The sequence below is a fragment of the Oncorhynchus tshawytscha genome, linkage group LG13, assembly GCF_018296145.1.
Source record: "Oncorhynchus tshawytscha isolate Ot180627B linkage group LG13, Otsh_v2.0, whole genome shotgun sequence".
In the NCBI taxonomy this organism is placed as follows: Eukaryota; Metazoa; Chordata; class Actinopteri; order Salmoniformes; family Salmonidae; genus Oncorhynchus; species Oncorhynchus tshawytscha.
The window spans coordinates 68,757,544-68,782,310 of NC_056441.1; the positions used below are offsets into that span (position 1 = coordinate 68,757,544).

The following is a 24,767-nucleotide window of genomic DNA, read 5'->3' on the forward strand; positions in this document are numbered from 1 at the left end:
AATGTAGTGTCTGTGATGTAGTGATGATTGCAGGTTGTCTTGCAATTGGTGTAGGATTAAAGATGGGCCATTTCAATGTTAGTCACTAGAGACATTTGAACAACAATCAAAATCACCTAGTTTGTCTTGTTGAAGTGGTTTATTTACAAATATATCAAATGAAAGTGTATATGCACAACCACCAATACTACAACTGAAAAAAGCAGGCATATTTGTCATTAGTCAGTCATGTCTACATTTCAAAAATATTAACCTATTTTCTATTTTACAATATCTACAACAAATTTGATATCACACACAACATTCCTCATTGTCTTAACTTGTTCAGTATTATCTAGTTTGTCTTCCATGTGCACCAGAAATCACAGATGTACATTTTGACATGCTTCTCTTACGCCCTTTAATAAGGAGACGTTACCAGTTATTCACTTGTAACAGCGACTTCATGACATAACACATCAATAGTCACAGTCACACTGTGGTACCGATTCTGCTAGTCACCGACTTAAGCAGACATCAGAAACAAAGGGGAAGGCATCTATTTACTTTGTACCAGTCAACACTCATTTTGCATGCGTTCAACTTCATTACATCAGCCTCTGGCCCGGCAACCTCGCGTTGTGCATAGATTTCTTTTCAGTCTCTGCTCTTGTGCTTTATTTTGCCGTGAAGTCATTTGTTAGCATTTATTTGCAGTGCTGTGAAAAGGTATTTGCCCCCTTTTTGATTTTCTACATTTGTGCATATTTTTTATACGGAATATTATGAGATCTTCAACCAAAACCCAATATTAGATAAAGGGAACCTGAATTTACAATTAACAAAAAAATGATACTTTTTTAAATGTAATTAACAAAGTTATGCAACACCCAATTCCCCTGTGTGAAAACGTAATTGCCCCTTATACTCAATAACTGGTTGTGCCACATGACTGCAACCAAATGCTTCCTTTATTTGTTGATCAGTCTCTCACAACGCTGTGGAGGAATTTGGGCCCACTTCTGCAGGCATAACTGCTTTAACTCAGCGACATTTGTGGGTTTTCAAGCATGAACTGCTCGTTTCAAGTCCTGCCACAACATCTCAATTGGGATTAGGTCTGGACTTTGACTAGGCCATTCCAAAACTTCAAATTTGTTGCTTTCTAACCATTTTCATGTGGACTTGATAGTGTGTTTTGGATCATTGTCTTGCTGCATGACCCAGCTGCGCTGCAGCTTCAGCTCACAGATGGATGACCTGACATTCTCCTGTAGAATTCTCTGATACGGAACAGAATTCATGGTTCCTTCTGTTAAGGCAAGTCGCCCATGTCCTGAGGCAGCAAAGCATCCCAAACCATCAAATTACGAACACAGTTGGTATGAGGTTCTTACTGTGGAATGCAGTGTTTGGTTTTCGCCAGACATAATGGAACCCATCTTGTCCAAAAAGTTGACTCAAGTTTGCTAAGAAGCACCTGGATGATCATCAAGACTCTTGTTCTCTGGACAGATCAGTCAAAAGTATAACTTTTTAGACAACATCGGTCCCATTATGCCTGGTAAAAACCAAACGCTGCATTTCACAGTAAGAACCTTATACCAACGGTCAAGCATGGTGGTGGTAGTGTGATAGTTTGGGGATGCTTTGCTGTACACAGGGGCATTGGGTGTTGCATAACTTTATTTATGAAATAAGTATGTGATTGCTGTGTTATTTGTTCACTTAGGTTCCCTTTATCTAATATTGGGTTTTGGTTGAAGATCTGATAACATTTAGTATAAAAATTATGCAAAATTAGAAAGGGGGCAAATACTTTTTCACAGCACTGTACATAGTCCCTTCAGATGTTGTGGGTCACAAACCGCTTGAAAGAGATTGTGTACCACACACTTTTTGGGAATTGGTCTGTGGGCTAGTGTAATCTGAAACGGGATCTTTCTGGACTGTTTTCAGGTCCAGGGCGGTTCAAGGGTGGAACACGAGCCAAATAAATCCATGTCATCCTGGAAAAAGAGAGAGGAGAAAAGCACACACGGTCATTAGTAATCTATCTACCTAACAGGTCAGGCAGGGACCGAGTCCCAACATCAGAAAGCTCAGCTGGGATCGCTGCCTGGCCCTTTCTTTGCTTCTTGACTAGTCCCAGTTTCCATGGACACTGTCCCTGCCAATCAAAGGGAGTACAACATTTGTGGTAAAATACGTGTATGCCTGTGTGTGTTTGAACTATGCTGTTAGGAAACAGAATGTCTCCTCTGACCTGATTCTTCTGTGTTGTAGCTTTCTACTTGACTGTGTTTTGCTGGTGCTTCTGCTGCTCACTCACTGGATTCCATCAGTTCAGACAATCTGCTTTGGCTCTGAAGCTCCATTTGGCAGATACACTGAAGCTTTTTCCATAAATAGTGTGTATCTGTTTTAATGGACTCAACCATTTGTTATCGTTCCAATTTCATATTAAACAGGTATGCTATGCAGAAGAATTCTAAATAGTTTTTGAGGGGAAGGAGAAGCAGTGATTCTTCTTTACTTAATAGTGTTTGCACTTGTATACTTTCCTCTTTTCTTGACACAGTGAAGAATAGTGTGTTACTGTGTTTGTTAATCGCTCATTGGCTTGGTTCATGTATAACTACTGGGAAAGCTTACCCTAAGTGAGCATCTGAAGTATGTTATACACCAAGCATCGCTCAATTTCAAACTGTATTTACAATGAGGATCATTCTGTGTGTGTCTGCATTAAAGTTCATACAGTACAGCAAGACACCACTCACCTTCCAGTGAAGATGGCTGATGCTTTGGAAGGAGGACCTCTGTCAGGGCACCAGTCTTCTCCTGGCTTTGTCTAGCCTGTTCAGTTGATTTCTCCTGTGTGTCCTCACTTGACCTGCACCCCTCCTCCTCTTCTTCCTCGTCTTCCTCTCGGTTGCAGCAGGGTGATCCCAAGCTTTCGGCACAGTCGGGGTTCTGCATGAGCAGCCATGTCTCGCCAGCCTCTCTGGAGATGCAGGGCTCTGGATGGGCTTTCAGATAGGCCAGAACATTCTCCTCACAGGGGTTCACGCCACATCTGTAGGGGAAAATGGAGGCCGTGTCAGCATCATAAATCTCTCCCAGTCCCAGCTGTAATGATCCAACCACAGTCCCAGGGAGGCACTTCTCTGACAGTAATCTCCCAAACAGACCCAAAGTTAACACCATAACAAGATTGTTTTTGGCCTTGTTCGTGTTTCTCTTCCTGTTCTGAACCAGAGGTGTGTAAAGGAATGTTGTTTGGTTTCGCAAACATTATCCACCACAGAAATGGGTTACTGTATGTCTGTCTACACTTCTAGGTCTTTCTGGGAATCCAGGAGACATGATGTCAAGCAATATCAGTTGCTGTACTTGTTTACTGGTTCTTTTGACTGTCATATTTTGGCACCCATGTACTAGAATAGATGTTGATTGGTGTTGATGAATTATGATGGTGTATGGTGTTGAACAATGTTAAATGATGTAGATCGGTGGTTAATTAATGGTGGTTGATGGTTTTGAGTGGAGGTGAGGTGAGTGGTGTTGTGTCATGCTCCTCACCCCTCGTTAAGGCTGATCTGGGACTGGAAGGGGCTGGTGTCTCTGCTTCGGCCCAAACTGCAGCTTTCATCATAGCACAGGGAGGGGATCAGGTGCACTGGGCCTGGAGATCACACAGGAAAAACGTGTACCGACCGCGAACCATCAGAAAGCATGGATGACCTTGCCAAGAAACCTCAGCATATAGCGATGCCAGTACCATAGTGATACAGTCAGACTCCACACAACTTGACAGAGTGAACGGCTTGAGAACCAAGGCTCATAAAGTGTGATGTGAATGTAGAAGCCCACCAGTAATAGGACCTACCACAGGTGTGGCCTGGCCCGTGGTGACATTGGCAGCATGGGTGCTGACGGAAATCATGGAGCCTCCGTCGGTCCAGGCACGACAACTCTGCTCCACTGTATGGACCATCCTGGGACCTTAGAGATGCTGAGGCAAAAATACACTTTCATAAAGGAGACCCTAAACAAGTGCAAGATAGCCCCTGCTATTTTTCTATAGCAAAGCCACCTGTTGGTCCCAGTGCTACACTGAGATTTCCACGACATTGTAATAACTTCTTTCAAGCTCAAGTTGGTCACTCACCGCTGGGCTTCTTCTCCAGCAGCTGTCTCTTGAAGTAGATGACACAGAGGATGAGTAGGGCCAGCAGCACGGTGGCCAGAGCGCTGCAGATGACTGCTGCCAGGGCCATGTCCCGAGGGCTGGTCACCACCGGGGGGATGGGGACCAGGTTCACCCGCCCGCTGCCTGCAGGGGCAGAGATAGAGACGGTGAGAGAGACAGTAAATATGATCAACAAATGTCACCACTGTAGTTCTTCTGACATAAATAATAACATGGGAATTTACAAGGGAAGTTTTAAAAGGGAAAATAAAGTGTTTTTTGAGCTGTCTAGTTTGAGAACGACTACATTTTAGAGTTGACTGTGTCATAACCTTGCTAGTACAATCTGGCCATAATTTTCTACACCTGAATTATGTCTCCTTACTAGGTCTATGTTTATTATTGGCATGTAGTAGCTGTCTTTGACCCACTGAATCCTCCAAGGAGACAGAGGCTCAAAGAAGAAAGCCTGGAGTAGATTCTCTGTCGCTCGTTCTCTCTCCCTCCCTCCAGAGGATGAGTTATTACAGTCATTCTTCCCCCTACCCCAAGGCCCTCTCATGCCAGTCAGACAGCCCCTCATTAAGTCTGTGCAGTCTGGCCAGACGTTTGAAACAAGCCTGGTGTGTGTGTGTGTGTGTGCACATTTGTGCATGTGTGTTTATCCCATTACTGCAACTGCTGCCGCTGTCCTAGGCTAGCCCCCAGGGAAATCTGATGTCACTGTCTAGGCTCCCCACCCCAAACTGTTCACACATTCTCACATCAAGGGACCTGGCCTTGAGGACAGCTTCTCATTAAACACTTTCCCACGAATATGGAACATCAGGGCTTAATTTGCCAGATGTCATAACAAATTAGATACAATCTCCTTATGCTAAATTATGATTCAATGACTAAAATGTAATGATTCTTTATGGGATATAACTATCTGCTTAATTCCTCAACAAAGCCAACAAACTTTGTTGAGGAATAATTTGGTACATGACGAATAGTCATAAGGTAAACACGTGCAATAAGGCCACTGATATTATTTCAACAAGCAACAGAAGTATGATTGTATTATCTGTGATTGTAATTTTTGGTCAATATTACTCTCCCTCATCACAACAATGACATTCTTATAGAATTTGAAGTGAGTTACAACCTGTGCATAGTTGGAGTGTAGGTTTACATAGAGAACATAAAAAATACCTAAGGTAATAATTGTCCTACTATGAAAAAGTGACTGGCTACCCGCTCCCCATAGAGAAACTAGTTATTGTGTTGTGAGATCTGTTTAATATCTTTTTCATTTGAAAAATAATTTTCAATAGGCCCCTTCAATCGCTGTTAGCTTTTTAGTACATTAATCATAAATCCTAAAGCAAAGTGGGTTTGGCCTTTTCAAATTCAAGAGCCCTTTGTTATGCAATGTAAACATTACTTTAGCATTGGCCAATGGTTTTATATTCCAGCGGGATAGAGGATAGGGGATAAGGGTATTTGTACATTCCATCTGAGGAAGAAAAAAATCCCAAACTGCCAGCGAAGCTTAAAATTTCAGTTTGACCTGGGGGGCTAAATAAATAAGCATTTAAATATTTCATCGTAAACAAACAGGTGATAACGGCTTATTAAAACAAGATTAGGACGTTTCAGAGGAGATACTGTAGGTCTTCAAAACTGTTATGACAAAAAGTGCCGTTTTCTAACCATTTTGACAATTGAGTCAACAGGAGTGCACTGCTCACATCAAGGCAAATACATCAATTACAAGAAGCAGTTTATATAGCGGAATTTAACTTGATATAGGTTGACATGATTTTGTGAGGATACAGTAACATTCTCCACTAAATCAAACAACTTTTTTAAAAATCATTGGAATGTGCTTCCTATCAACATTTTGAAACATCCTCTATCCAAAATGACTTGCTGAAAGATTTGACTGAACACCTAAACCCATGCTTACACCTACACCCATGCTTACACAAGCAAGGCACATCATTTTCTCACCATGGTGCAGACACACTCTCAGACTTTTTCTTCCACTGTACAGTTGTTGAGACCCAATGTCAAAGCCGTCCCGCCTCTGATCCAGTCAGCCCTCCTCACTCCCCTCTGCAGCCAGCTGTGTCTTCCCCACACCCCAGCCCAGTGGCAGCACTTATCACTCCCAGAAAAGCTGCAGAAAACACAGATTTAGGCTGGCCCATTGAGGAGACCTCACTTGCTGATCGTATCAACACACCGCACTCTGCCAATAAACTGCTTGTTTTGATATATGCTCTCCTCTCTCCCTGTTGACTTTTAGGAATGCCAAACTTAAAGCCATGGCCTTATGTATGACAAGCCACAAAGAGACAGGGAACCACTAACCCACTGGGCACATACGTCAGTTCAACGTCTAGTTTTGAAATCAACAAAAAAATGGTAAGGTAAGTTGAAAGAAATACAAAATTCTCTTACATTGATAATTTTTTTCAAATCAGTTATCCACATTGATTCAACATCATCACATTCCTTTTTTTGGGTTGAAATGATGTGGAAACAATGTTGATTCAACCAGTTTTTGCCAAGTGGGAAGTATGAATGGCCCCTTCTGAAAACTAATGGTGACCCCATCTGCATACATCATTTGTGAAACTTTGGAGATTTTGACTGGAATGACTTCCCATTGCCGAAGAGGTATGAGCCCTCCACAACCAAGAGTTTGTCTTAGGCTAAACAGATCTTCCTATCATAAATACAGCCAACACCCCTTTTAGTGTTGCAAGAAAAACACACTAGCATTGCTATGCAGTTGTGGTTTTATACATTTGCAAGGATACATGATTACGCCAGTGGTGAGGAGTTTTGTTGCTCTGAGCATAAACACGTCACATGTCAAGTCTTGATTGGCTCTTGAGTGACTTTGTTTTGGTGGAGTTGATTTGAAGGGTTGACTGCTCTCATTTGGCATGCGTTGGTTTGCAACTCAATCTAGATAATTTCCTGCATGCTGCTAATGCTGTACTTTTTTACAGTCAGTGGTTAGGAGACATGGCTAGGACCTTTGAAGTGAGGAAAGTAGAAGGAAAGGTTGAGATAAAGTTGTCTGAATGTAACAAATTGAGAGAAATGAGGATGGATATCAGTTGGGTCATGAGTTTTAGGGTCTTGAGTAGCCCTGGCCACATGCCCTATCTCTAGGAAAACTGTTACAGTTGTATGAAGAGTCTGCATTGTCTTTCAACAGGCTGACCTGTACGCTTGTGGAATTTGCATCAGATTGCTTCAAACAAAATTGAACTGACTTCCTTTTGTGTATGCTGTGAAATCCTGGTTTGAGATATGGCCAAGCACGGCTCCAACACCATCATTAAGTTTGCAGACGACGATGAGACAGCCTATAGGTCGGAGGTCAGAGACCTGGCCATGTAGTGCCAAGATAACAACCTCTCCCTCAATGTGATCAAGACAAAGGAGATTATTGTGGACTACAAGAAAAAGGAGGACCGATCACGCCCCCATTCTCATCAACGGGGCTGTATTGGAGCAGGTTGGGAGCTTCAAGTTCCTTGGTGTCTACATCACCAACAAACTATCATGGTCCAAACACACCAAGACAGTCGTGAAGAGGGCACAACAACGCCTATATCGATTTGGCATGGGTCCTCAGATCCTCAAAAAGTTCTACAGCTGCACCAACGAGAACATCCTGACTGATTGCATCATCGCCTGGTATGGCAACTGCTCGGCCTCCGACTTCAAGGCACTACAGAGGGTAGTGTGTACGGCTCAGTAAATCACTGGGGCCAAGCTTCTTGCCATCCAGGACCTCTATACCAGGCGGTGTCAGAGGAAAGCCCAAAAAATTGCCAAAGACTCCAGCCTCCCCAGTCATAGAATGTTCTCTCTGCTACCACATGGCAAGCGGTACCGGAGCGCCAAGTCTAGGTCCAAAAGGCTTCTTAGCAGATTCTACCCCCAAGCCATAAGACTCCTGAACAACTAATCAAATGGCTACCCGGGCTATTTGCATTGTCCCACCCAATCTGCCATTTTTACGCTGCTGCTACTCTCTGTTTATTATCCATGCATAGTCACTTTACATCTACCTACATGTACATATTACCTCAATTACCTTGACTAACCGGTGCCCCCGCACATTGACTCTGTACCAGTACCCTCTGTATATAGTCTCGCTACTGTTATTTTATTGTTGGTCCTTAATTATTAGTTTCTTTTTTTTCTTTTTTTCTTTCAGTTTATTTTAGTAAATACTTAACCAACAATGCAGTTTTAAGAAAAAAACTGTTAAGTGCTTGTAAGTAAGCATTTCACTGTAAGGTCTACTACACCTGTTGTATTTGGCACATGTGACAAATACATTTAGAATTGATTTGATATGAAGTGCCCCAAAAATATTTATCTGACTGTTAAGCTTCCAATTTATATAAAAGGAATGTCAGGGGATAGAACAAAAAACAGCTTATAGCCAAAGCAATTATTGTTTTTTCTATTAACAAACCAACAGACTAAATTCCCATTTGACCTTGGTGTAAATCTGTTTGAAATTAGTAAAAAATGGCGAAACGGTTCTGGAGCTGGGGATTGGGGGGAATACGGTCGGCCTCTCGCCAGACAACTAATACAACTCTACCATGACACAGATAAAAACAACAGCAGAGGAAATACATTAAAACTGAAGTGCCATCCTACACAGCTGCAGCTTAGCCCAGGGCCAGTATGGCTAGAATGATCTGCCCTTTAAGTTTTCACCACCGTCCACAAGATAAAACCGGAGGAAGAGATATGAAGACTTTCAAACATTTGGAAGCATTCCACTGAGACTCCCTGTAGTAACTACCAGCTTTGCTCTCTCTGGGACACAATGGCCATTTTGTTTCATGGGCCTCTGCAATCAAAAATCAAAATGGCAAGCCAGACAGACAAGCAGACAGACAGACAGACAGACAGACAGACAGACAGACAGACAGACAGACAGACAGACAGACAGACAGACAGACAGACAGACAGACAGACAGACAGACAGACAGACAGACAGACAGACAGACAGACAGACAGACAGACAGACAGACAGACAGACAGACAGACAGACAGACAGACAGACAGACAGACAGAGCTTAGATGTCCCAAGGCCCATGTTCAGTCATGTCATATGTAGACTCTCTTACTAATACGGCATGCTTTATAGTTATTGCTTGAAAATAAATATTTTGGTCGTAATGGTAGTAATAAAACGACCTCATATTGAGGGTGGGACACAGCTTTACATACTACATTTGAGCAAACATTTTTACATCTCCAGGAAGAGTAAATGTAAACTGAGTTTGTGAGTTCAAGTTGTCTGATATCCTGGAGACATCTTCATTTATCTAACAGAGGGGTGCTAGACCTGGCTCGACGGCTCATACACACAGGCTGCCAAACCTTCTCAAGGAACAGCTGTGGCCTCCACAAGAATCAGGAAGTCACACTCAATTACCAAAGGTATAAGTTAGCTAACCCACTCTCTCTGTGTGAGTGCCGAAAATGACAAGGCTATACTTAACCACTGGTAATGGCCGGAAAAAGGTGGCTAACGAGATGTAGTAGTGGCCTACTGTGTCACGTCTGACCTTAGTTCTTTTGTTATGTCTTTGTTTTAGTATGGTCAGGGCGTGAGTTAGGTGGGTAGTCTATGTTCCTTTTTCTATGTTGTGGTTTTGTGTTTGGCCTGTTATGGTTCTCAATCAGACGCAGGTGTCGTTCGTTGTCTCTGATTGAGAATCATACTTAAGTAGCCTTTTCCCACCTGTGTGGTGTGGGTGATTATTTTCTGTTTAGTGTGCTTTGCACCTGACGGAGCTGTTTCGGTTGTGCTTTTTGTTTCTTTGTTTGATAGTGTTCAGTTTAAATAAATAACATGAACAAGTACCACGCTGTGCTTTGGTCCTCACCTTCTTTCACCGACGAACGTTACAGAATCACCCACCAAAAAAGGACCAAGCAGCGTGGTATCGGGCAGCAGCAGAAATCTCTGGACTCATTGACATGGGAGGAGATTCTGGACGGAGAAGGACCCTGGGCACAGGCTGGGGAATATCGCCGCCCCAAGGCAGAGCTGGAGGCAGCGAAAGCTGAGCGGCGGTGGTATGAGGAGGCAGCAGGGCAGCGCGGCTGGGACGAGAGGCAGCCCCAAAAATTTATTGGGGGGGGGGGGTACGGGGAGTGTGGCTAAGTCAGGTAGGAGACCTGAGCCAACTTCCCGTACTTACCATGGAGAGAGGTGGACCGGGCAGGCACCATGTTATGCCGTGAGGCGCACGCATAGTGCACCGGTGCGCAGGCATAGCCCGGTGCGTTACATCGCAGCGCCTCGTATCGGCCGGGCTAGAGTGGGCATTGAGCCAGGTGCCATGAAGCCGGCTCAGCGCATCTGGTCTCCATTGCGTCTCCTTGGGCCGGGGTACATGGCACCAGCCCTACGCAAGGTGTCCCCGGTTCACCAGAACAGCCCAGTGCGGTCTGTTCCACCTCGCCGCACTGGCCTGGCAACGGGGAGTATCCAGCCAGGTAGGGTTGTGCAGGCTTGGTGCTCGAGACCTCCAGTGCGCCTCCACGGTCCGGTCTATCCGGTGCCTCCTCCATGCACCAGGCTGTCTCTCCGTCTCCTTCCTCCAGGTGCTCCCGCCTGTCCAGCGCTGCCAGAGTCTCCCTCCTGTCCAGAGCTGCCAGAGTCTCCCGTCTGTCCCAAGCTGCCAGAGTCTCCCGTCTGTCCCGAGCTGCCAGAGTCTCCCGTCTGTCCCGAGCTGCCAGAGTCTCCCGTCTGTCCCGAGCTGCCAGTGTCTCCCGTCTGTCCCGAGCTGCCGGAGTCGCCCGTCTGTCCCGAGCCGCCCGTCTGTCCCGAGCTGCCGGAGTCGCCCGTCTGTCCCAAGATGCCGGAGTCGCCCGTCTGTCCCGAGCTGCTGGAGTCGCCCGTCTGTCCCGAGCTGCCGGAGCCACCCGTCAGTCAGGAGCTGCCGGAGCCGTCCGTCACTCCGGAGCTGACGGAGTCTCCCGCCTGTCTGGTGCTGCCGGAATCTCCCGTCCATTCGGGGCCCTCTGCTAGGGTCCCCAGTCCGATGTCGGCGGCGAGGGTCGCCGCTCCCAAGGCGCCACTTAAGTGGGCCGAGACTATGATGGAGTGGGGTCCATGTCCCGCGCCAGAGCCACCACCGCGGACAGACGCCCACCCAGACCCTCCCCTATAGGTTCAGGTTGTGCGTCCGGAGTCCGCACCTTTGGGGGGGGTACTGTCACGTTCTGACCTTAGTTCTTTTGTTATGTCTTTGTTTTAGTATGGTCAGGGCGTGAGTTGGGTGGGTAGTCTATGTTCCTTTTTCTATGTTGTGGTTTTGTGTTTGGCCTGGTATGGTTCTCAATCAGACGCAGGTCTCGTTCATTGTCTCTGATTGAGAATCATACTTAAGTAGCCTTTTCCTAACTGTGTGGTGTGGGTGATTATTTTCTGTTTAGTGTGCTTTGCACTTGACGGAGCTGTTTCGGTTGTGCTTTTTGTTTCTTTGTTTGATAGTGTTCAGTTTAAATAAATAACATAAACAAGTACCACGCTGCGCTTTGGTCCTCACCTTCTTCCACGGACGACCGTTACATACTGGAATTAAATACGCTGCTTTATGAACAAAAAACCCTTTAAGAAATGCTTAAGAAAGAAAGTGCTAGCAAAGTGCTAGCATATTGCACTACACAGTTTAAGAATGTCCTCTCTGAAGATACAGTTGAAGTCGGACGTTTGGAGTCATTAAAACTTGTTTTTCAACCACTCCACACATTTCTTGTCAACAAACTATAGTTTTGGCAAGTCAGTTAGGACATCTACTTTGTGCATGACACAAGTCATTTTTCCAACAATTGTTTACAGACAGATTATTTCACTTATAATTCACTGTATCACAATTCCATTGGGTCAGAAGTTTACATACACTAAGTTGACTGTGCCTTTAAACAGCTTGGAAAATTCCAGAAAATTATGTAATGGCTTTCGTAGCTTCAGATAGGCTAATTGACATAATTTGAGTCAATTGGAGGTGTACCTGTGGATGTATTTCAAGCCCTACCTTCAAACTCAGTGCCTCTTTGCTTGACATCATGGGAAAATCAAAAGAAATCAGCCAAGACCTAAAAAAAAAATTATAGACCTCCACAAGACTGGTTTATCCTTGGGAGCAATATCCAAACACCTGAAGGTAGAACTGCCGAAGGGGGCAGAGATGCAATCTACTGCAGAGATAGCCTGCAGAGTAATGTCATACTATCCAGGTCTGTGCCCAAACAATTTGAGCGTCTACTTTTAAAAATCCACCTTTCCAGAAACAAGTCTCTCACCATTGACACTTGTTATAGACCCCCCTCGGCCTGCAGTTGTGCCCTGGACACCATATGTGAATTGATCACCCCCCATCTATCTTCAGAGTTCGTCCTGTTAGGTGACCTAAACTGAGACATGCTTAACACCCCGGCCGTCCTACAATCTAAGCTAGATGCCCTCAATCTCACACAAATCATCAAGGAACCTACCAGGTACAACCCTAAATCCATAACCATGGGCACCCTCTTAGATATCATCCTGACGAACCTGCCCTCAAAATACACCTCTGCTGTCTTCAACCAGGATCTCAGCGATCACTGCCTCATTGCCTGCGTGCGTACTGGGTCCGCGGTCAAATGACCACCCCTCATCACTGTCAAACGCGCCCTAAAACACTTCAGCGAGCAGGCCTTTCTAATCGACCTGGCCCGGGTATCCTGGAAGGATATTGACCTTATCCCGTCAGTAGAGGATGCCTGGTTCCTCTTCAAAAGTGCTTTCCTTTCCATCTTAAATAAGCATGCCATATTCAAAAAATGTAGAACTAAGAACAGATATAGCCCTTGGTTCACCCCAGACTTGACTGCCCTTGACCAGCACAAAAACATCCTGTGGCATTCTGCATTAGCATAGAATAGCCCCCACGATATGCAACTTTTCAATGAAGTCAGGAACCAATATACTCAGTCAGTTAGGAAAGCTAAGGCTATCTTTTTCAAACAGAAATTTGCTTCCTGTAGCACTAATTCCAAAAAGGTTTGGGACACTGTAAAGTCCATGGAGAATAAGAGAACCTCCTCCCAGCTGCCCACTGCACTGAGGATAGGAAACACTGTCACCGCTGATAAATCTACTATAATTTCAATAAGCATTTTTCCACGGTTGGTCATGCTTTCCACCTGGCTACCCCTACCCTGGCCAACATCTCAGCATCCCCTGCAGGAAAACTCCCCCCCCCCGTTTCTCCTTCACCCAAATCCAGACAGCTGATGTTCTGAGAGAACTGCAAAATCTGGAACCCTACAAATCACCTGGGCTAGACAATCTGGACCCTCTCTTTCTAAAATTATCCGCTGAAATTGTTGCAAACCCTATTACTAGCCTATTCAATCTCTCTTTCGTAGCGTCTGAGATCCCCAAAGATTGGAAAGCTGCCACGGTCATCCCCCTCTTCAAAGGGGGAGACACTCTAGACCCAAACTGTTATAGATCTATATCCATCCTGCCCTGCCTTTCTAAAATCTTCGAAAGCCAAGTTAATAAACAGATCACCGACCATTTCGAATCCCACCATACCTTCTCCAATCTGGTTTCTGAGCTGGTCATGGGTGCACCTCAGCCATGCTCAAGGTCCTAAACTATATCATAACAGCAATCGATAAAAGACAGTATTGTGCAGCCGTCTTCATCGACCTGCAACAAAGCCTCCTTCACTCATGCCGCCAAACATACCCTCGTAGAACTGACTATCGTACCGATCCTTGACTTTGGCGATGTCATTTACAAAATAGCCCCCAACACTCTACTCAGCAAACTGAATCTAGTCTATCACAGTGCCATCTGTTTTATCACCAAAGCCCCATATACTACCCACCACTGTGACATGTATGCTCTCGTTGGCTGGCCCTCACTACAAATCCATCGCCAAACCCACTGGCTCCAGGTCATCTATGAGTCTTTGCAAGGTAAAGCCCCGCCTTATCTCAGCTCACTGGTCACCATAGCAACACCCACTCGTAGCACGCCCTCCAGCAGGTATATTGCACTAGTCATCCCCAAAGCCAACACTTCCTTTGGCCGCCTTTCCTTCCAGTTCTCTGCTGCCAATGACTGGAACGAATTGCAAAAATGTATGAAGCTGGAGTCTTATATCTCTCTCCCTAACTTTAAGCATAAGCTGTCTGAGCAGCTTACCGATCTCTGTACCTGTACACAGCCAATCTGTAAATAGCACACCCGACTGACTACCTCATCCCCATATTATTACTTACCCTCTTGCTCTTTTGCTCCCCAGTATGTACCTCTACTTGCACATTCATCATCTGCACATCTATCACTCCAGTATTAATGCTAAATTGTAATTATTTTTGCCTCTTGGGCCTATTTATTGCCTACCTCCCTACTCTTCTACATTTGCACAGACTGTACATAGATTTTCTATTTTTATTTTATTTAGTGTTGTTGACTGTACGTTTGTTTATGTGTTGTTGTTTTTGTCGCACTGCTTTGCTTTATCTTGGCCAGGTCTCAGTTGTAAATGATAACTTGTTCTCAACTAGCCTACCTGGTTAAATAAAGGTGAAATAAAAAATAACATAAATAAGGCCATTCTACTGACAGTGTTTATCTATGGAGATTGCATGGCTGTGTGCTCGATTTTATACACCTGTCAGCAACTAGTGTGACTGAAATAGCCAAATCCACTCATTTGAAGGGGTGTCCACATACTTTAGTATATATAGTGTATTTTGAAACATTGAAACATTTATTTGAGCAATAAACATAGTTGGCTGGCTCAATGAGACTTTACTGTATGAGCTATGATTTTCTCCACCCATTGGGGTTGTGGTTCTGATTACTCTAAGGGCCTTGTGCTGGCATGTTTTCGATGAAGGTACAGTATGTGAATTTGTTCTTAACTGACTCCTAGTTAAATAAAGGTTTAAAAAAATATTTTAAAAAATAAAATAGTGTTTTGTTATGGCTTTATGGCCTGACATGTTCTTGGGGTCTTGGCTGTACTTTTAGCATGGAGTTCAATAGTTTTCTCAATTAATGATGTTCTCAACTTCTCATTCAAGCTACGGATAGTACTTATTAACTGATGTTACACAAGAGAGTGTGAGTGCTCACAGTGTGGCTCATATGGAGGTGGACGGTCCCCACATGGTATGCACTCCATATCTTGGAATCCGCTCAGCTTAGTTTTCCTGTAAAACCTGTTAAACACAACATAGCATTGGATTATTATGAAAGTTCTCATAAATCTGCTTAATTGATTGTATGAGGTAATGAACCAACTTTGACCATTATCTGTAGTAACAGAGTAGTAGTTCACTAGTAGTAGAAGTAGAGTAGTTGTTGTAAGAGATTAAGCCCCTCCCTCACCCGGGCAGACAGTCTCCGCACACAGCATTGCTGGTGGTGGAACAGTTGCCCTTCTGGAAGCGGTTGTTCAGGCCACAGTCCAGGCAGGGCTTGCACTTCTGCAGGCTCCGGTCCTCTTTGTAGCGGTTGCTTCTGCAGGACACGCACCGGGCATCCTCTCCGTAACCAAAGCCACATTCCTGGAGGGATTAACAGGAGAAATCCCCCGGGTGAGAGGTGGGGCTGGGGGCAGCTGGAGAAAGGCTCTGAATGTGGGATACCAGGGTGTCTAGAATTAAAGAATGATCTTGGCTTCCAAGACCGCAAGGGAACAATGGTCCGAATCTTTTGAGAGTCCATTTTACACTGGCAATAATCCCCCTGACTCTCTCAGAATCAATGAGGGGCCTTCCGCTGCAGGCCCCAGAATGGCCAAGTATTTGAATGATAAAAGGCACTCGGGGACACCCACTGTTGTATTATTGCAAGTTTATTGCTGGGGTTTTGTGTGATTGGTTCTTTCTGGAACAACTCAGTGAGTGTCCTGGTGATTGAGAGGCCAGTGTATGTAGGCAACGCTTCAGTTAGCTAGGGGGCAGGGATTATGGAGAGGTGCACAAGCGTAAGAAGTTGAAAACCTCTCCTGGTCTCTACAATGGGACCTGCACTTAAAAAGCACAGCATCTCATTACTCAATGAGTGATCTAATATGGAACCAGCTTAGTTGTCAGGCTTTAACCCCTATAGCGAATCCAAAATGGCAAAATTACTAGACCCATATTGGATATATTATCACCCTGAATATATTATCTAAATAACCTGAGTGTATCTGTTTACCATTGGATTCATGGGTACACCTCAATAAATGGGGACACGAGAATATATATATATATATATTATATATATATATATATATATATATATATATATATATATATATATAGTATATCATTATATTGTTTTTGCCAGTCAGCCTGAGTACCAGTAGTTCTATTTTCTCTCCCATGCACAGGCTACCTTTCATTCCAGCCTGTACAGAAACTCTCATGACTTTCCTCTAGACACGAGAATATAGCCTTTTCTGTTCTGTCTAAAAATATATAATGAGGTGTATGTTGTAGGTCTAGTGTTAATGTGATTCCTATTTGGTACTACAAAGCATTTATTTGGCACACAGAGGCTGGCAACCTTGATTTCCTATGGTAATAGGAACATTTACATTCCTGCTGATCATCGCATCCCACGCCAAGTAAAAGGACCCTGTTGGAATGACATCAGTCATTTTATTGTCTGCAGCAGCTGCCCCCATCCACTGTTAAACCACTGTTACCACACTGCATTCCCAGGCGCGGGGGGGGTGGGGGGCTCATATATCATTAACGTGAAGGTCAGAGTCAAACAGGGAACTTCTCTCCTCGACCGTGTCCTGTTTCACCGCCTGGGCATGCAGTAGCACCGGAATGTGGGCACAGGAGCCCGGGGTTGGGCAGACTGGCAAAGAAAAAATAAGGGAGGCAAAGAGGGGATCCCATTATGGCCCTACAGAGTCAGGGCAGAAGATAGAGGAATTTGGCCATTATAGCCAAACACATGAGACGACATTGGACCTGGGCTCTGGCCAGAGGAGGGCTAGGGCAGGGCTGCAGCTGTTGTTGTGTGCTTTCCATATAAGGACCTTCACACCAGCAGAGCAGGGAACAGTGGAAAGGTGAGAGAGAGAGAGAGAGAGAGAGAGAGAGAGAGCGAGAGAGGGGAGGGGGATGATGATGACAACAGAGAGAAGGAAATACGGTTTGAATTTAGATTTGTGGATGATGTTGAACCCTGGAGCCTGAGTTTCTCCTGGTGCATGCCACGGAAGGCTAGCCGCTGCAAAGCAGTCAGAGCAGAGCTGTTTAGAGTGGTTTTGGATGGAGGATCATCGTCCCACTTCCAGATGAAGGGGCCCTAGGAGGATTGATCCCCACAAAGCTGGGTGCTGGCAAAGACTCTGTCCATGTGGCAATGCATGGCAGGAGAGGGGCTACCACGTACACAGGCCAGGGTAGGGCACAGAACAAAAGGAGCACACAACCAACTTGTCCCCTCTCCACCCAGGCAGTGCTGTAACATCCAGAAATGATCTCTTTCAGTCTTTTGGCATGAATAACAAAGGATCAAAACAAGGTCTAACACCCTGACCTGATCAGGTGTCTAATGTGAGAAAACATCTCAGATAATTGCATGGAAACACATTTTGTTTTTACTATAAAGATGCTGTCAAGGTATCCCATCTTGGGATGCAGCCAGGAATCACAGAATGCTACAGTCTCATTTAAATGGAGCTAATGGGTATAGGCAAATTAGCTTTCAAGTGTGTCATTACTTCCATGGGCTTAGGATGATCTAGCCTCAAAGTGAGCACAAAAGCCAGTGCTTACTCGTCTCATTTTACTCCCATCTCCAGATCTAGTTTTTGGTGAGAATGCCAAGCAAAACAGCACAGATGTAGAGCTATGTGGAGGGAAAAGAGAGAGCTGGTTGGCTGGGGTTAAAGCATGTTCAGACGGGGAGAGATCAGCAGGGAATCACAAGAGTCTCCAGGGGGGCCAGTCATCTGATCCAGTAATGAACAAGCTCGGGAAACAATGTGAGTTTGTTAATGCAGCGTGCCATCTAATGTTCCCCACACACTGCCACACTCTTTCAATGTCTAGTGTCGACAAATCAAAGACATGTTGCCTCTTTGCCAATGGCTCACTGCAAAGTTCCCAGTATGCATGCACTATATGTGGGGCAGTCACTCCTGTATGTATGTATGTATGTATGTATGTATGTATGTATGTATGTATGTATGTATGTATGTATGTATGTATGTATGTATGTATGTATGTATGTATGTATGTATGTATGTATGTATGTATGTATGTATGTATGTATGTATGTATGTATGTATGTATGTATGTATGTATGTATATGTATGTATGTATGTATGTATGTATGTATGTATGTATGTATGTATGTATGTATGTATGTATGTATGTATGTATGTATGTATGTATGTATGTAAAAAGTATTTAGTCAGCCACAAATTGTGCAAGTTCTCCCACTTAAAAAGATGAGAGAATCCTACAATGTAATTTTCATCATAGGTACACTTCACCTATGACAGACAAAATGAGAAAAAAATCCAGAAAATCACATTGTAGGATTTTTAATGAATTTATTAGCAAATTTTGGTGTGATTTTCTGGATTTTTTTTCTCATTTTGTCTGTCATAGTTGAAGTGTACCTATGATGACAATTACAGGCCTCTCTCATCTTTTTAAGTGGGAGAACTTGCACAATTGGTGGCTGACTAAATACTTTTTTGCCCCACTGTATGTATGTATGAATTGTAGATTTGCTCAATTGTGAAGAAATGCTGGATGAAAAACAAGGTGAAGACTTCTGTAACTTTCGTTTAAGGATTTAATAAACAGAGGAAACCAGTGCACCAGTGAGAGCTGTGGGGCTCATAAGTAAGCATTTCACTGTAAGGTTGTATTCAGCGCATGTGACTAATAAAATGTTATTTGATTTGATTTGTGTGATACTCGGAAGAGCTCGCAACAATCTGACACTCAAGGCCAGGAAGCTCGTTAAATACCATCCTCTGTTCGTTCTCCAAGTTCCTGGGCACTGGTCAAAACTTTAATGACGGTTGTTGTCGAGACCACTTGGGTCAGAGTGAATCGTATATTAGCTATATCTGTCACTTGAAACCACCGGTGGCCCGGGGTTCAACTTTTTTATAAAGGACTTCCCTGATGCTTGGGTGGTTCCCTGAACGAAGAGCTAATAGGTTTGTGAAGTTGGTATAATTACTAGAGGTCTAGCCATTATGATTTTTCAACACCAATACTGATTATTGGAGGACCAAAAAAGCCGATACTGATTAATCGGACGATTTAAAAAATGTAATAAAATGTATTTGTAATAATGACAATTACAACAATACTGAATTAACACTTATTTTAACTTCATATAATACATCAATAAAATCAATTTAGCCTCAAGTAGATAATGAAACATGTTCAATTTGGTTTAAATAATGTAAAAATAAAGTGTTGGAGAATAACGTAAAAGTGCAATATGTGCTATGTAAGAAAGCTAACGTTTCAATTCCTTGCTCAGAACATGAGAACATATGAAAGCTGGTGGTTCCGTTTAACATGAGTCTTCAATATTCCCAGGTAAGAAGTTTTAGGTTGTAGTTATTATAGGACTATTTCCCTCTATACCATTTGTATTTCATTAACCTTTGACTATTGGATGTTCTTATAGGCACTTTAGTATTGCCAGTGTAACAGTATAGCTTCCGTCCCTCTCCTGGCTCCTCCCTGGGCTCGAACCAGCAACACAACGACAACAGCCACAACATCGAAGCAGCATTACCCATGCAGAGCAAGGGAAACAACCACCCCAAGGCTCAGAGGGAGTGAAGTTTGAAACGCTATTAGCGCGCGCTAACTAGCCAGCCATTTCACTTCGGTCACACCAGCCTCATCTCGGGAGTTGATAGGTTTGAAGTCATAAACAGCGAAACGCTTGATGCACAAAGAAGAGCTGCTGGCAAAACGCACAAAAGTGCTGTTTGAATGAATGTTTATGCGCCTACCACCGCTCAGTCAGATACTTAGATATTTGTATGCTTGTATGCTCAGTCAGATTATATGCAACACAGGACACGCTAGATAATATCTAGTAATATCATCAACCATGTGTAGTTAACTAGTGATTATGATTGATTGTTTTTTATAAGATAAGTTTAATGCTAGCTAGCAACTTACCTTGGCTTACTGCATTTGCGTAACAGGCAGTCTCCTTGTGGAGTGCAACGAGAGAGAGGCAGGTCATTATTGCGTTGGACTAGTTAACTGTAAGGTTGCAAGATTGGATCCCCCGAGCTGACAAGGTGAAAATCTGTCTTTCTGCCCCTGAACAAGGCAGTTAACCCACCGTTCCTAGGCCGTCATTGAAAATAATAATGTGTTCTTAACTGACTTGCCTAGTTAAATAAAGGTGTAAAAAAATAAATAATAATAATAATCGGCAAATCGTCGCCCAAAAATACCGATTTCCGATTGTTATGAAAACTTGAAATTGGCCCTAATTAATCGGCCATTCCGATTAATCGGTCGACCTCTAATAATTACATTCCATATATCAGCCTTATTAGAAAGTCTCCCCACTGAGGTGCACTATTTATGTGCTCGGAGCTTCCCTACACTGTGAGATGGCTTCCCGCAACCACTTAGAATGAATGAGGCAGCCAATTATTAACCAGGACCCCAGGGCACCGACTATTCATGACTGTTGAACTGGCAGAGGAACATGAGGCCCACTGAAGCGTACCACCACTGACTGCATGTCTGTGTGTACCAAGATAAAAGGCAACCTGGTAGACAAGTATGTGTGCAACAGATGTTCATGAGAGGGAAATTTAGTATAAGATGGAAGGTTTTTTACCTGTTCTTAGTTGAGCATATGATTAAGTGGTAGGAGGGAAAGCATTGCTAAACTAACGTTGCTCAAGGCCTTCCAACCCATTTCTACACAGCCCACACAGAGCACCATCCATGTCTTTGGCAAGAATAGTGATAAAAGGCATACCCCTCTCACTGTACAGCACGTTTATGCATGGTTTCCATCAAACAATGGAGACAATAACTTGGACAGGGAACTTGGGAAAAAACAATGGAATCCATTCAGTAACAGAGGGTCGAAGTATGGGAGTGACTGATTAAAGAGCGGTCTGTGTTCTACAAAAGCCATTGGGCCCCTGGATAACATTCACTATTCTAAACACTGGAATCCATTCTATTCATGAACAGTTGTCTTTCAGAAAAAAAGCTGTGTTTTTTCTTACCAATGGTATATCTTATCCAGAGGTCATTCAGGTTTAGGAAGTTACAAGGAAGTTGAAGTGGTCTGTTTGTATCTAGTATTATCATGGTTTTAGTCTCTTTCCTTTTTATAGATCAAGGGAAACAGTGATAAATGTTTTCCTTTCAACTGTGATGAAGCATCCTATAAACTCGTTCAACTGAGATGGAATCATTGGGCCAACTACATTTTCCACAGATTTTTAAAGTCTGTATGTAAAGTGCAGTACATTTAAGGGCACTCATAAGGAGGTCATCATTTATTGATGTCTGAGTTTTACTGTCTATATAGCGTACATTATTAGGCTCCAAACCTTTGATAGCTCCTGCCCGGCGTCGCACTGCTTGCAGGGTTTACAGTTCCCAAGCTGATCCTTGTACTCCTGTTCCCTGCATTCACTGGTCTCCTCCTCCGCCGTTACAGGAACCTGGGAAGGAATAATCATTTGATACTGAACAGCTAGTGATTCCTGCGTTTCATCACGCCTTTCATCAGTAAGAGATCATGTGGACCGAGTCCAGCGAGGGCATAATCCCCCTACAATAGTGCCACTATTTCACCCACTGGCTTTTACCCCTCAAACTATGTAGACTACTATATCTGTCCGTCCACACATTGATGTCCATGCCAGATCTGACAACAGTAATTTAAAATGGAGACTATTACAGAGTCTATTATACGTGGGCATTACAGATCGCAGATTGGACTATACATGGCCTGTCAAAAGCCTGGAATCACACTAGTTGGGTATATTCAAAGCAGAAAGAACTCACCAGAGATGAGTATATTACATGTAACGTCAGTAGAAATAACCAAATGTGCCCAGGTGTCAAGGCCATTTTGAGGGGCTACTGCAGAATGACTCTGGAAAAGAGAGAAAGATATAGAATGAAGATGTGAATTTCTTCTCTGTTCAACAACAAAAAACAAACATAAAGGAATACTGTGGAACCTCAGATTGCTGTCAAAAAGCCCAATGTATGGCCAGTGAAAATTACCACAATACTCGTGAGCAGGTCAATTATATTTGTTCTCAGCCACTTTCCTCCAAACAGGTTGACATAGTGACCAATCACAACATAGACACAACATACCAGCTTTGCAACATATTCATCTATGTTGTAACATTGTAACAATGTTTTTTATGAGCTAGTTGATATATTCAGCAAGGACAATGATGCTTCATCCTTCCTCAAACCAGCCAGGGCTATGACAGAATGATCTTGTCAAAAGTCTAAATATGTGTTAATGGTTTCAGTTTGTTGAATGTCTCAAAATCATATTGGTTACAAAACAACTGCAGCCCTCTGCACGTTTTACCTGGTATGTGCTGCTGTAGTCTGATGGGTTCTTTAGTTGTCCTTTCCCTGCCTGAATGAGTGTAATTTCAGACAGATATCCACTCCTGTGCGTTCTGCATAGGTCTCCAGACCATTCCAGCCATGCGATGTGCTCTTTGCTCAACTGCGCTACTCCAGTCCAGGCGAATCACCGGATTGAAGACAAAATCAGAGCGGAGATCAAAGGCAGGAATAGCTGCGATCTAAAGCATGTAATCTGATCTCTGATCGGCCACTAGGCCTACATCAAAGCGCAACCACAGGGTGGACACTGCTGCTACAAACAGGTCATTATGATCATATGACAATAACCTCACATGTCGATACAATTGCATACAAGATAGAGGGCTCATTAAAATGTGGAAATGCAAAGAGTTTGCAAAGTGCAAGGCGTCGAGATCTGGTTGTGTTGTTATTCTGCTTTGAAATGCGCTTCCAGCGCCGCCTCCCTCTATGCGATCCCTGGTCTGTTTGTTTGGTTTATCTGGGGGTTCGCTGTTTGATGCCAGGCTTGGGTTTGAAGTTGAGCACAGCCCTCAACATTCCCTTTCATCTAAATGCGCTGCAGATGCTATGACGCCACTCCGCTGTTCTGGGATTGGTCGGGCGGACTGTCTGCAGTTTTTTGAGAGAAAGCCAGTGCCAGAAAGTTAACAATCTGAGAGAGGCTGAGAGCAAACTGTCTCTACTTTATAGTGGACAGTTTGGATAAGATAGGCTGCAGTTGCTACCCTTTTACGTTGAGAGTTTATGCAGGGTTCATAACCAGTTTATAAAGAGCGCATAAGATGTTTATAGACGTTTGTAAATTGTTACAATAAAGGTCAAATCATTAATGTTGTGGATTAGGCCTAAATTGTTAGGGCAACCACATTGACCTGACCAATAACACCATATAAACATTTACAAATTACCTGTCAATAATGTATGAGATTATTAACAACCTATAAACTCTTGCAATATAATACATGTAGGTCTAATGCTAATTTTAACAAATAGCACCCCTTCTCACCTAGGCCTAGCCTTCAGTGTTTCCCAAAAATCATAATTCTACTTCAGTCCTAACTAGGCCTACTAACATTTCTGCTTGTGAAGCTATTTAAATAGGAAGAACTCAAACACAGAGTGAGAGAAAAATAGGGAGGGGAGAGAGAGAGGGAGGGGGCCAGAGTGAGTGGAAAGTTCAATTTTTCAGTCAGAGTAGCCAATTTGAAGACATGTCAGGGCATGTTGTAAATAAATTCTAGAGATTTATGTCATGATTGTACAAACTTGAGGTAGGCTGCAGCATATTTTCATTATTGCCCCACATTTCAAATAATGGATCTACAGTATTTCTACAGTGGAATGTTGCTTCGCTTACTATTTCTCTAATAATGCACCTGGCAAATATATCTGGTTTGAATGCATTATAATAAAGTTGAATGGGGACATATTTCAGAAATGCAAAGTTATTTCTCCGCATAAAAACATTCTATATGTCTGTGTTTATAGTATTTAATTTGTTGTATATATTTGTGTGTATTATAGGGTTGCAGTCCTTTACTTTTTAATGAATGGTACACATCTATAAGACACATCTATAATGGAGCCAGTCACAAATAGAAAAACAACACTCTTCTGCTCTTTGTGCATGTACATAAGACCTTCTTCCAATACACAAGTATAGCAACCAGGGAAAACTGTAGGTGCTTTCACCTCTACAAGTATGTGTTACTCTCAGCCTGGTGGGCACACTGTTATGGAGCTGTAGTTATAAAACTGTCCATCAAGTTGTTTCAATGCATCATTCAATACGTTTCCATATTATCTCTTTATGAGACTGTTGACTGGGGTTTATACATTGTCTCCATCTAGTGCATATAAAATGTCATGATAATTTCATCCATGGGGATTCCTCAACTGTAGGATAGTTTATTTTGGCACA

General features: G+C 43.4%; 1 protein-coding gene across 1 annotated transcript; it reads right to left on the reverse strand.

The window, feature by feature from the left end:
• Positions 1-120: 120 nt before the first annotated feature.
• LOC112265592 (tumor necrosis factor receptor superfamily member 19) lies at positions 121-23,431 on the reverse strand. The gene is made up of 10 exons (XM_024443068.2): positions 22,821-23,431; positions 22,274-22,364; positions 21,814-21,927; positions 15,615-15,793; positions 15,360-15,445; positions 4,151-4,315; positions 3,869-3,994; positions 3,562-3,664; positions 2,760-3,055; positions 121-1,988 (listed from the first exon to the last, which is right to left on the reverse strand). The coding sequence occupies exons 2-10, from the start codon at positions 22,337-22,339 to the stop codon at positions 1,984-1,986; spliced, it is 1,140 nt and encodes a 379-aa protein (XP_024298836.1). The 5' UTR covers positions 22,340-22,364; positions 22,821-23,431; the 3' UTR covers positions 121-1,983.
• Positions 23,432-24,767: the final 1,336 nt, after the last annotated feature.

What these genes read in the sequence shown, in the direction of transcription:
- LOC112265592 (XM_024443068.2), bottom strand. Translation starts at nt 22,339, where the DNA reads ATGGCCTTGACACCTGGGCACATTTGGTTATTTCTACTGACGTTACAT. An exon ending in ACCTCCATATGAGCCACACT is followed by an intron (nt 4,316 to 15,359) that starts GTGAGCACTCAC and finishes CTGCCCCTGCAG; the next exon opens with GCAGCGGGCGGGTGAACCTG. An exon ending in CAGATCAGCCTTAACGAGGG is followed by an intron (nt 3,056 to 3,561) that starts GTGAGGAGCATG and finishes TTTCCCCTACAG; the next exon opens with ATGTGGCGTGAACCCCTGTG.